Source organism: Acomys russatus, chromosome 2 (genome assembly GCF_903995435.1).
Source record: "Acomys russatus chromosome 2, mAcoRus1.1, whole genome shotgun sequence".
NCBI classification, from domain to species: domain Eukaryota; kingdom Metazoa; phylum Chordata; class Mammalia; order Rodentia; family Muridae; genus Acomys; species Acomys russatus.
This window is the reverse complement of record NC_067138.1, coordinates 11,072,879-11,086,096: the sequence shown is the minus strand read 5'-3', so window position 1 is coordinate 11,086,096 and position 13,218 is coordinate 11,072,879. Positions and strand designations below refer to the sequence as shown.

Below are 13,218 nucleotides of genomic sequence, written 5' to 3'. Positions count from 1 at the left end.
TACATACATGCCTGTGGGTTTTTTTTTTTTTTTTACTACTGTCTTAAGGGTATTTAATAGAACCACTTTTTGATCCAAGAATAAAACTGTAAAATAATATACATAAACAAACAGCTTTCTGTAGAGAATGAGCCATGTTATTTAATTTTTAAGAGTCCACCTTTAAATTTAGTCAGAGGACATCTATGAAATTTGGGGTGAAGGTTTGTTTTAAAAAACTTATTTATACTGCATTATTTTTTGTATTTATATATTTTATAATACACTTTATTTTATTTATACTAAGTTTTATTTTATATGTACATGCTCTGGCAGTGAGATTAGAAAACCCCACATGGGAGTTGCCGTTTCCACCCTGTGGGTCCCAGGGACCCCAGGCAGACGATCAGGCTTGGCAGCAAGCACTTTGACCTACGGAGCCTTCTCACTGGCTGCTTGCGTTTCTTGACTAGTACTGTGAGCGGTGTATGCAGAGGGGCATGGAGTTTGAAGTTTTTTCTTAATCTTAACTTTAAATCTTGTATTGTTGGTTTATTAATTATTTTAAATGTATTTAGTCTACATTATGTAGAGAGTACTATTTATTGAATATATTAGCAGATTTAAATGACTTCTGAGGTCAGATTTTGAAATAATTTTGAACAAGTGAAAATATCCTAAATTAGAAGTACAGATCTTGCGGTCCTATAGAGTAACTTAATTTTTATACAGTTCCTTAAAAAATATGAATCCTAAAACCCCAACTCCATTTAGAAATGTGAAGTGGACATTGATAGGTTGGTTGACTTGACGCAGGTTGCCACCCTCATCCCTGCCCCCTTTTCACATGTTTGGAAATATTTTCACTTTCTTATTTTGAAAACTAGTTCGAGATAGGGTTTCTCTGTGTAGCCTTGGCTATCATGGGCTCACTTTGTAGACCAGGCTGGTCTCAAACTCACAGAGATCTGCCTGCCTCTGCCTCCCAAGTGCTGGGGTTAAAGGCGTGCACCACCACGCCTGGCTCCTTGTATATTCTTTCATCAAGGAAAATCTTAGTTTTTTTAAAAATGAAATCCAGCGGTTTATAGGAAGAAAAGTTTTTTACAGCTGTACCCTTTCTCAGAAGTGCTTTGGGACTAGATGCTATTGAAAAGTTGGAGTCTTTCAGATTTTGGAATATTTTGTGGGGCCTTTACTAATAGAAGGAGTAATAGAGGTTGACATTTCTCATCTAAAAACTTGAAAGATAGAGGCAGGCTGCCTTGGGTTACAGAGTGAATTCCAGGACAGCCAAGGCTACACAGAAGGAAAAAAGGAAAAACTTGAGGCTGGAAGGTTTTGAGCACCAACATGCAAGCATTTGAGAGTATGGCTTTTTAGATTGGAGATGTCCTGCCTTTATTACTACATGAACGAGCTCTGCGCATACCTATACTAGAAAGCAATGTAGACAAGTCCAAGTTAAAAGTGCCGTGCAATGGGAGCCTACTCACCATTGAAGTGTGAATGATCCTTGATTTTTGCAGCCGGACAGGGTCTGAATTAGTTTGTTTTGCATTTGGTCTTATTTTTGAAACAGGCTCTTATTCTAACCTAGTCTGGCTTTGTATCACCGTTGCCTCAGCCACCCCCCACCCCCCATTGTGATTTTATTGTCTGAAAAAAAATATGGCAGGTATGGTGGTGTAGTTGGGAGGTGGGGGCAAGAGGGTCCCAAGTTGAAGGTCATTCTCAGCTATACAGCAAGTTCGAAGCCAGCCTGGACTGAATGAGACCATGTCTTAAAGGGGGGATGCAATTGCTGTGGGTGGGAACTGGGAAATAAGTTGACAGCCACTGAGAAAGAACCCACATGCTAGAATTGATGGTTGATTGGATCTAGAGCCAAAAACTGAAGATTCTTTGACCCAATACATTATATATAAATTTAAAATGGACTTAAAATCAAGAAAGAGATGATTCCTGACTGTTTCTGTCACTATAAACTAGGTTTCTGTTGTTGTTCTGTGGTTTTTAGTTATTAAGCCCACACTTTTGGAGGCCCAAGACATTGTTTTGTTTAGGTTTTGTAGGGAAGACAAGGTGGGAGGCAGTTGGGTAGTTGACAGGGCTGTCTTTGTGGCTACAGGTGGCTCCTAATTTACAGTGTATCCTAGGTTGACGCTGAGTTCCTCTGCTTGTCTCCCTCCCAAGTACTGGGAGCACAGGTAGCAGCCGTACATGCCGCTGTATTTAGTTTATATTAAGATAGACGTCACTGCTATGATTGTAGTTCATCTTCTTGGGCTCTGGTTAAGAGATAATAGACTTTTACCCAACCACTACCTCAAGATCACTTTTCAATTGTACTAGGAGCATCACATGATTTCAAGTATGGTTTGATGCCTGGCACTTCAAGTGATTTCAAGTATGGGCTGCTACCAAGTGCTTCAAATGACTTCAAATACGGACTGCTACCAGGTGCTTCAAGTGATTTCAAGTATGGATTATTGCCAGAATCTTGGCCCAAACAAGAAACGTGGGAAAATGGCAAGTACTGGTCAACTAAACAAATTCAAAATTCTAAAATTTTAATGTTTAAAATACTCTGTATTCGTAGTTTTTAAAAATAAGTAGTAGTTTTGTTAACAGTTGCTATTTTTATGGCCGGACATAGCATTGATAGAAGGCTTCTGATTAATAATGTACTTATATTTATCAGTACTTTTTTTTTTCCTCTTTAAGGTGATTCATCTCTAATCATGAACAAGTTAAAATGCCCTCATTGTAGCTATGTAGCCAAATACAGACGAACACTAAAAAGGCACTTGCTCATTCATACTGGAGTAAGATCATTTAGCTGTGACATTTGTGGAAAGCTGTTTACTAGGAGAGAACATGTAAAAAGACATTCCCTGGTAAGTGACTCCACACCCAGCTGACCATGGAGCTAAGTGTTTTTATGCCAGTGATGTCTCAAACATTTTACCTGCAAACTTGAGGAAGGATAATAAGTTGCTTTAAACAGAATTATTTTTGAGCTGATGTTTTACTTCATCTAGAAATATAATAATTATCTGTCCATTACTAAATGTATGGCTTAATTTGAATGGCTCAAATACAGTCTATATCTGTACTATCCTTATGTTGAATTTTCCCCCTTCAATTAGGTGCATAAAAAGGATAAAAAATACAAGTGCATGGTGTGTAAGAAGATCTTCATGTTAGCAGCCAGTGTTGGAATAAGACATGGATCTCGGCGCTATGGAGTGTGTATGGACTGTGCAGATAAGTCACAGCCAGGAGGGCAAGAAAGTGTAGACCAGGGACAGGACACAGAGTTCCCTCGAGATGAAGAGTATGAGGAGAATGAAGGAGGAGAGCCCGAGGAAGAGCTGGCTGAGAATGGAGACGACCAGAACGACGCGTCTCGATGGGACGAATCAAGAGATGTTTATATGTCTCTGGATGATTAACTGACCTAATATATTCCTCAAGAATGCTGCATTTGGACATACTATGAATCGACAATTTGGATTGTTGGACTTGAAGGCTTGCAAAATATGGTACATGCTGGATGGTAGTTACATTGCTGTGAAAAACTGTAGGGTTTAAAGCCTTATAGCAAAAAAAAATTTATATTTGCACAGGACTGTACAGCAGACAACCATGTGGTTGGATATACAGAGTCCCCACATATTCAGTCAGTTATCAAAGTAAACTATTTTTTATTTATAGGATATACAGTTAACTACTTGGGTTCTATGAAAATATAGTACTTGTCCTTTATAGAGCTTACATTCATGTGCCACTTTAACATGAATGAAGAAAGTCCATTTATGGAAGTAAAGTGACAGTTGACCCAGTTACTCTGTCAATCAAACCACTCAGGCTAGTTTGTACTAGTAGAGTTTTGTTCCTATTTTTATTTTATTAATTTTATTTTTTTTAATACAGATTTTTCAGTGAGGGGCCTTTTCAACCCCATTGGTTCTATTTTCTTGTATTTTTTCATCTTATTTACTTCATAACTTAAACCAAGTCTCTTCTAGTCTTAGATATTATTTCTTAATTTTGTGCTGATAGGCATGTTTATAAGAACTGGAGAGGTAATTTATTGGAATGAACTAACTGACTCCCCTATCCTCCCTTCCTTTTTTGACATGAATTTTACTACTTCACAAATGAAGAATGACGTTACAAGTTACCGTGGTGAAGCTGAAAAATACCACTAAAATGATTATGACTTAGAAGTACCTTTCTCCTGCTGCTCTAATCAGATAAATGGTTACTATATGATGTTTTCTGTCATGGTTTTTGGTTTTGGGTATCTGTTACTTTGGCACTATTCTTGTTTGCCTCTTATATTTTTTTGCCAGTGTACTATACCTCAGCCTTATTTGAAACACAGAAGTATAATTGAAGAAAAGTCATAGAAAAATAAGTAAAATGATTTGTTTTATAATTTATCCTCCATGTCCAGTTTGGTTTAGCTTGTTATGCAATATAAGTGAAATATCAGGTTTTTCTCCTGTGCCCTTTTTTATCATTAAAATTAACACAAAATGTGCATTCTCTTTTGTTTCATACTTACCGGGATGAGTGTTTTTAGATTGTGGCTGATAATTTATTTTTCCATTGCTTAAAGTCACCACACCATGATGAAATCTTTATAGTCACCATGATTCAACAATCTGCAAAAATATTACAAATAAAATGTTGAGAGCCATTTATTGTTCCATTACCTAAATTCTTCAGGAGTTAAAGAGCGATTCGTGTAATTGAAACTGTTAGGTTTATTTAGCTTGGTGACAGATGAATTAGCGGATAGTGGAACTCTCACCAGCCTTTAACAGGCTAACATGTAAACATATATCAGGAGCATATTATATATTATATAAGATTGAGAGACATCATATTTTCAACTTTCTTTTAAATACAAATTGAGTATATTTTCCTATTTTATATCAAGTAACTAAATTATGCCAGTTGTGTGGAAGAAACCAACAGAGCAGCTTTGACAGATAAAATATTTTGGTGCTCCATCTGGTCAAAGTTGAAAAGTTGATTTTCTTTTAAAGAGACAAGCTTCATCATTGCCTCCAATTTCAGTAGAATAATGGTTTGATTTGGACAGCGGCTTTCTGTGTGGATAAATCAGAGATGAAATATTAGTGACGCCTGGTGAGATGCACCCCTGGCCCTCTAAGCTGTATGGTGGTCTCTGCATACCTGGAGGCTGGCAGAAGAGTAGTTTTGTTTTGATTTTTGTTTGAAATGAAGAATGCAACTTATTCTCTGTGTTTGAAACAAATGAGTAAAATGTAATCCTAATAAAGTCCAAAGTAGACACAGCTGGGCAGAGATATAATGAAGGACAGAGTATTTTAAATGTAAAATGTTCTGCTTTGTGAATATGTAAGTATAGCATAAAGATTTCTTTCATCCCATTTATCCCCTTCCTTTAAACCATAGTTTACAATTGGTAGATCTGTCTATATATAAATATATATTAAAGAGCAAATATATATATTTAAAAAATCACCGAAATCTGCTTTATTAGACAGTAGTTCACTTATTGCATAGAAACTGGACTTGGCTTTACATTCTTAATGTACTTTATTTTACTCAAAAATATGACCTTATCTTGAAACAGAATTTCTTTTATTACTTAAATCATTTATGTATATCTGGTAAATTATGACCAAATTTTTGTTAGATTGCATACAGTAAATTGAAATACACATTTGGTACACTACAGGATTTGTTGTGCTTTTGTTTGGTTTTAGTTGGAAACAGGTTTGATGTAGATGACTTGTTACTGTTAATTTAAAATACTCTATTCTATAATTGTCCATTGCCTTTTATGTCGTGTTGTGACAGATTTGGCTATATTTTTAGTCATCTGAAATATACTTTTAAAAGTTTGTTTTTAGGTAATCCAAAGGAAAAATGTTTATACTCTTGAATATATATTTGCCTCAGCCTATATAAAAGTTTCTTTGAAGTAAACACTTTACCAGAAACAGAATTGACAGGTTTTTCTACTTACTGACTGCCTAAGTTATTTTGTTTCATGGTCTTGAGGGATTGCCTTTTCCCTTCTAGATCTTTTTAAAAAATAGTTTAGTACTAAGGTATACTACTGGACGTTTCTATTTTTTTAAGTATATTCTTTTTCTGACAAAACAACTTCAGGAAGTTGATAAATCTCTTAAGTACTTTTGATTGGTCTCAGAAAGGTAATGGATTGAATATTCATAATTTTGTCTGGAAGTCTGGCAGAGTTATGTTGTACATTTGGTGAAGTTTTTTTGTAATTTATATTTTAAATAAAATATTTTTAGAGTTTTTAATTTTAATGAAGGGGAAGAGCATACACTTTCATATTACACAGTGGTAATCCTTTGTCATAAATTCAAATCACATTACTTCTCCCACACAGTTAACCTCCCTATGGTCCCTCATTTGTCATGGTTCTTGTCTATCTGTCTCTCTCTCTCCCTCTCCAGACAAATTGCTAAAATTTGACACCCCAGTGATCAAGAGCTTGTGGGGTGCAATATTGGAAGAGGAAACTGGACAATAACCAGTAGCCTTGAATTGGGCAAAAAAACATTATGTGGCTTACATTGAGCTATCCTAATGAAGAGTGAGTTAATGCATTATTAGTTCATAGAATACTCAAGCCCTCTAAGTACATAGTGTCTATTAGTTGGTGATTTGAACCAAAAGGAAAAAGGAAGAACTGGTAGGAAGGGAAAAATCGGAGAAATAAGGAACCGTGACTTGCAAAGCGTCTGAGGACGGAGGGATGTGGTGGGATGTCATGCCAGGAAGCCCTAAGAACTTAGAACCATCCGCTCTGTAGTTTGAGCATTCTCTGAACATAGCATATAAGGTCCAGTCATTCCTCTGCTTTATGACTCCCACTTTTTGGTATTTGCACACTTCTGTGTTGTCTGCCTTATTTTTTCTAACCTCTATAAGGTAGGTGCTATTCTATTTTACAAATAAAAGGCTCAGAAAAACTCAGACACTTGCCTAATTCCCACAGCTTTCTAGAGCTGGGTTTGATCAGGTCTGGTTCTGAAGCCCCGACTCTTTTTAGGAGGTTCTATTGGTGCCTCACAAAACAACTCTTTTTGTAAGTTTATATTCTCCCTATAAAACAGCTAAGTTAGGGAATTTTGTATCCCTTCTGCCCCCAGTAAACATCTCACCACACTTCTTCTGTACCGTTGTTCCTGTCACCGACTTAAACACAGCTCATTGCAGTCGATGCCATTAGTGGGCTGTGACACGTTCACTTTTAAAAAGGGTGGTTTTTTAAATGTGGAGAACTAGATATACGCCCCAGTTTTTGTGCCGTTCGGTCACCCGGATCCTTAAGCTTTACTATGGTACCTAAATCTACACAGTTAGAACTAACAGGTGTTTTCTTAGCCAATTTAGGATTTAAAAATAGGAATGTTTATTTTGTTTCTTCCTTCCCTGCTGTATCCCAGTCTTCAAGTGAAGTTGAACAAGGTAGTTTAAAACACGTTAGGGATAAGCACATTTTCAAAGATGTTTTCTAGCCCAGAATTTTAGGACATTGGGCACTAAATTTGGAATACACTTAACGGATTGAGAAAAAAATTGGGGGTTTAAGAAAGGGATGATTGGGGCCATTATGGTATGGGAGAACCAGCATCTTAAACACTGTAAACAGAATACTTCTGCCTGCTGTTTGTAAAAGCTCTCTGGGAAGATCTTTTACAAAGACCAATTTTTTTTTTTAAAGCTGTAATTTACCTACCTAATATAAGTGTCCTGAGACATGTATGTAACCCTCCAAAACCTGTTATCTGTGTATTTAGAAAATACACGAGAGTCTTTATCAAACTTAAAATACAAACTTGTGAGCACTAAACTGCTTCTGGCTTTGTGAATTTTATTAATATTTAATTGTGATTTATTTGCAGGTGTGCTAGCTTAGACTCTGGGTAAGGGGGAAAACACCTTTGTAAACTTGGGCGTTCAAATACCTCTGTACTATCAATTTACAAGTTGGAATTGTCAAGTCTGATGAGGTTTTTGTCTTTTTTTTTAAATATGGAAGTGCATAAGTAATGCCACCTCCCAGCTCTCCTTGCTCCTCTCATTAGTAGATAGCAGTGGTGTGCGTTTATTGAAGACATCCAAGAGTTCCCTGTAAGTCACATTTGTGAATTCTCTTGGAAATGGGGTTGAAAATCAAAGGCGAAACATTATCCCATTGTGTACTGTATATTAGACAAATGGATTACAAGTAAATATATAAGATTACAAATTTCAAGTCTTTGAAAATTTATTTATATGGAGAGCACAGACAGCAGTTTAAGTTGCCTCGTTTCCTTCTTGGTAGGTGGACCTTGCTGTGTAGCACAGACTACAAACCTCAAACAAAAAAAGGAAAAAGATCCTTGTGTCCCAGCCTCTGAATGCCAGGATTATTAATGCCACCTGCTACACCCAATGTTTTGAGTTAGTAATAGAACAGAGGAACTCAAACAGCCAGATAGGTCCAATTTACTAGGGAAATGGATTTTTAGGTTGCTGGACAAAGGAAGGTGGGCTTGGTGGTGATGGGGGCACGGAGCACATGTCATAGTGAACTGTCAGATATACAATGAAGACATGTTCTGTGTGGCTTCCAGAGGGAGTGATTAGGAACACTTAATAAAAAGGCAGTTTCGAGTTTTCCAAAGTTGAGATGGGGCTGCTTGCCAGTGGAGAGATACCACCACTGTTATGTTTTAGATGCATAAAAGATTAGTTGACAGTCATCTTGGCTAAAGCAGCATTAGCCATTTTTTGGTGGTGGTGGTGGGTTTTGGTTTTTTTGTTTGTTTTTATTTTTGAGACAGGGTTTGGTTTTTTTTGTTTTTGTTTTTAGTAGCCTTGGCTGTTCTGGACTGGCTCTGTAGACCAGGCTGGCCTTGAACTCGGAGATGTGCCTGCCTCTGCCTCCCTAATGCTGCCACCATGCCTGGGTGCCAAATATTTTTGTTTCAGTGATTCTTGTCACTTTTTAAAGAACTGAGACCATCACAGTTTCCAACTACTTATTTCCTTGTTTAGTACATGAAATAAAATAAAATTTTGTCCTATGCATGTGCAAAGATTTAAAGAAGCTCATTTTGACACTAACAGGCAATTTAGAAGTCAAGTTTAGCCTTATGGGAAAAAGTGCTGTCTAATTGTCATGATAAAGCATTGTCATAGACCAGGGTTTGGGAGCTGGCAAAGAAAATTATTGGGTTTATGACTAAATGATTTTAGAACTGAGCCTGGAATGGTGTCTCTTAACCCCAGCACTCCTAGAAACAGAAACAGGAAGATCTCTGTGAGGTTGATCTCTGTTTCTCTCCCCCCACCCCCACCCCCGACAGGGCTTCTCTGTGTAGTCTTGGCTGTGCTGGACTTACTTTGTAGACCAGGCTGGCCTCGAACTCACAGAGACTCTGCCTGCCGAGTGCTGGGATTAAAGGCATGGGCCACCACTACCCTTCTCTCTGTACCTGGTCTAAATAGTAGGTTCCAGGACATCCAAGACTATAGGGACAAGTTTTCTTTGAGACAAGGCTTCTCTGTGTAGCCTTGGCTGTCCTGACCTCACTTTGTAGACCAGGCTGGTCTCGAACTCCCAGATCTGCCTGCCTCTCCCTTTAAAAGACTTTTAAAAGGTGTTTCATGCGATGGAGAAGGGAATCGCCAGCAGCACATGCCACTGCGGCACCTGGCAGAATCCTTTAAGAGTTTAGTCTTTAGCATGTTTCCCATTCTAATGTTAATAAGTCCTAGAGTTGCTAAAATGAACTGGATGAAATTGAAAGCAAAAATATTAGGCTGGAAGCTGGTGGTGGTAGAAGACATAAATCTCTAACCCAGTACTCAGGTGAAGGGTCACTCGTGTGTGACATGGCAACACCCATCTCAAGGTCACATTGGCTCCCAACAGCCTGATGTCTTCTTACCATAGAGTTTCCTACCAACGAGACATAGTTCAGCTTCTTCACAATATGGCCTGGAGTTGGTAATAAATATTTTCCACGTGTAATTCCATGTCTGATCTTAGGGACAGAAGACTGATTTCTTGGCACACATCACAGCAGTTGCTGAGAGAACAGTATGAGAACCAAGTTGAAAGGGAACAGAGTTTATTGCAGTGATATCAAAGACAACTTTAGGGCCCAGGACTTTTGACACCACATTTTGGTATTTGTGTCAAACTTGTTTCCTTTGGACATGTTGCCAGTGGTGATGGCTTGAGCCTTAGCCCATCCCTTTTCCTAACAAGTATAGGTCATGGAGGACCATGCTTCAAGGTAAAGGACCAAATGACCCTCAGTAAACAGCTGTGCTTTGTATGTTCACATGCAGCATCCTTCAACATTTAGAATGCTTAACAGGACTAGCCATTTGCTACAAAACCATTTGACCAGGTTTTCTAGTTACCAGTGTTTCTTTATATTTGTGAACAGATCTATTGGACACTGTCGATGAGTTATAACATGTGAAAGTTAACATGGAGCTTTGTATTCCTGTCAGTTTGTTCTGGTGGTTTTAATTGTGTATGTATGGGCACGAATGATGCTGCAGTCCATATGCAAGTTAGGAAATGGAGTCAGTTCTTTGCCTGCTTTTATGTGGGTTCCAGGGGTTCAAAAAGACCTTTGCCCACTGAGTCAACTCCCAGCACTGTTGGGACCCTGCTTTTGAGACAGGGCCTTGCTTTGTAGCTGCTGCGAGTAGGGTGCTCAGGCTGGCCTGGGATTCATGGTGACCCTCCATAGTGCTAGGATTGTAGGTGGGCACCACCATACTCACTTTGTGCTGTTGTGCCTCTTGGTATCAAATATTTAATTCTAATCATCAGTGTGTGCCTGTATGTAAGTAGGTATTTTGCCTTTTAGTCGGGATTCTGATCTGTATAGGAACTGGAAGGCTTATTTTAAAGAAACAGATAAATGTGTCCATAAGACAACTCCAACTAGCAGGGCAGACACAACCTTAAACAGTGAGTCAGCTGCTTAGATTTGTTCTAATGCTGACCAGCCTAAGCATCAGGTCGATAGGTATTCCGTACATTGAAGAATGCCATACATTCTTAATACCAATGAATTCCTTCCTTCCTAGAACTGGAAGTCGGCGGAGGCAAAGGGTGGCACTGCCTCAGCTGACAAGCATGGACGAAGCTGTGACAGCTTACTAGGAATCCCATGGTTCCGAAGAGAAAAATCACAAATACATTGAGTTAAAAAAGTTCACTGAGACTTTTACTTGCTGATTAAAACCAGGGACCTTTCTAATATAGAAGGTCTTGTCACATCGTATCTAATAGATAATTAGGATGGGGTCCTAAAAGCACAGGGACTTTAGCACAGGCTGGCCTGGAACTCCCTGTGTAGTTAGCAATCCTTCTGCCCCAGCCTCCTGAATGCTAGAATTACAAGTGTGAACCAACACACCTGGCTAAAAAGGCGCACGTGCTTGTGTAGGAGTAGAAACCGGAAGTGCTTTCCTCTGTTGCTTGAGACAGGGTCTCTTGCTAAAGTAGGCTATGCTGCTGGCCAGCACAAGCTCCAGAAACCTGTCTTGACCTCCCCAGTGCTGGGGGTGCCTGTGCACCTAAGGCCTTTACGTGGATATTAGGGATCCGAACTACCCTAAGAGTACTAGCTAGCCAGTACTCTTAACTGCTGAGCCATCTCTCCAGCCTCGGCAATAGAACTTTTTAATAAAACCTTTAGGGCTATAGTCATAACCCCTAAATTTAAAGGGATAAAAGATTACAGAATCTGAAAAACCAGTACTGGCTACTCTTCCGCAGGACCCAGGTTCAATTCCCAGCACCCACATGGCAGCTCACAACCCTAACTCCTGTTCCAGGGGGTCTGACACACAGACAGACAGACAGACAAAACACCAATGTACCTTTAAGAAAAAAAAAGAAAAGTTCTGTTGCTCTTCCATCTAATGAGACCTCTCCCAGGAGTGTCAAATGTAGTCAGCAAAGGCATGGGGAAGTTCTGCTGGGAACACAACCACTGAGCCATGGTGGAGGTTGCCATCTGGGTATCATACATTGCTCAGAGCATCACAAACTAGATTCTGGTGTCACTTGTTAAGTGACATTATCCTTGAAGAAGCTTCTAGATGACAATTGCCAAGCCTATCCATCCATTCTGCATTATTGAGCGTCACTAATGATTACATTCGTCAGCACTCCTTTGTTTGACCCCGTAGAATTGGCAGGCCCATCTTGGCGCAGTGGTGCACACCTGTAATCCCAGGTGCTTCAGGGGCTCGTTCAGGAACTTGAGTTTGAAGCCAGTGAGTCTGAATACAAAAGTTGGACCTGTCTGCTAGTCTTTCCTGCTGTGGGCTTTTTCAGATTCAATGACCACAGTGGTTAATCTCTGGCTTCTCCCTAACTTAGCTCGTTTTTCTTTCTTTCTTCTTTCTCTTTTAAAAAAAAAAAAAATATGGAACGTTTCACGAATTTGCGTGTCATCCTTGCACAGGGGCCATGCTAATCCTCTCTGTATTGTTCCAATTTTAGTATATGTGCTGCCGAAGCGAGCACTTGTCTTTGCTCTTAAGAGCTCATAAACACTCAGGTGACACCACATGTTGTCATTTGGTGCACACAGGAAGCCGAGGCATGACTCTCATTTAGGTGACAGTTCCTTAGTTTCTGTTGGGTGTTGTCACAGGCTTACATTTTACTCCTTTACAATGGACTGATAATTGCATGGCAAAGTCACTTTTAGAAAAAGTAGCCACCTTTGACTAGGGAATGTAGCTCAGTTGCTGAATGCTTGCCCAGCACGCACAAAGCCCTGGGTTTGGTCCCAGCACCGGATAAAACCAGGCATGGTTGTGCACAGCTGTAATGCCAGCACTGAAACTGAAGGCAGGGGGACCTGACGTGTTCAAGGGGCTGTGTAGCAAATTCAAAGCCATTCTGGTGTGCCCAGCTGAATCAACATGTGTCTCTTGCAACTATCATTGGAAACTGCTCCCTTGGCTGAGCAGCCACGCCTCTCTTGAAACGCGTGCTTGCCTCTTCATGAGTGCCTCACACCACAGCATTTTAGCTGAGCGTCTTCAGCAGGTCTCCCTTGAACTAAGTCTAGTACAAATCTGCCATCTTAGAACTCCCACCCAACAATCCTTCCCTCCATTTCTGGAAGTCTCCATTGGAGGGGATGTCTTACTATTTTAACA

At 39.3% G+C, this 13,218-nt stretch overlaps 1 protein-coding gene and 1 non-coding gene across 2 annotated transcripts in view; one reads left to right on the top strand and one right to left on the bottom strand.

Annotated features, from left to right (window-relative positions):
- Nucleotides 1-6,718, top strand: part of Zbtb10 (zinc finger and BTB domain containing 10) — a 33,424-nt gene extending 26,706 nt beyond the window's left edge. Inside the window, exons 4-6 of the mRNA XM_051158312.1 lie at nt 2,335-2,511; nt 2,707-2,879; nt 3,132-6,718. Coding sequence (XP_051014269.1) covers nt 2,335-2,511; nt 2,707-2,879; nt 3,132-3,437 — 656 coding nt within the window. The 3' untranslated portion in view covers nt 3,438-6,718. The remainder of the gene's footprint in view (nt 1-2,334; nt 2,512-2,706; nt 2,880-3,131) is intronic.
- Nucleotides 6,719-12,467: 5,749 nt separating this feature from the next.
- On the bottom strand, nt 12,468-12,574 carry LOC127208111 (U6 spliceosomal RNA). Its single transcript, XR_007833063.1, has one exon. It is a non-coding gene; the product is annotated as a U6 spliceosomal RNA (small nuclear RNA).
- Between the last annotated feature and the right edge of the window lie 644 nt (nt 12,575-13,218).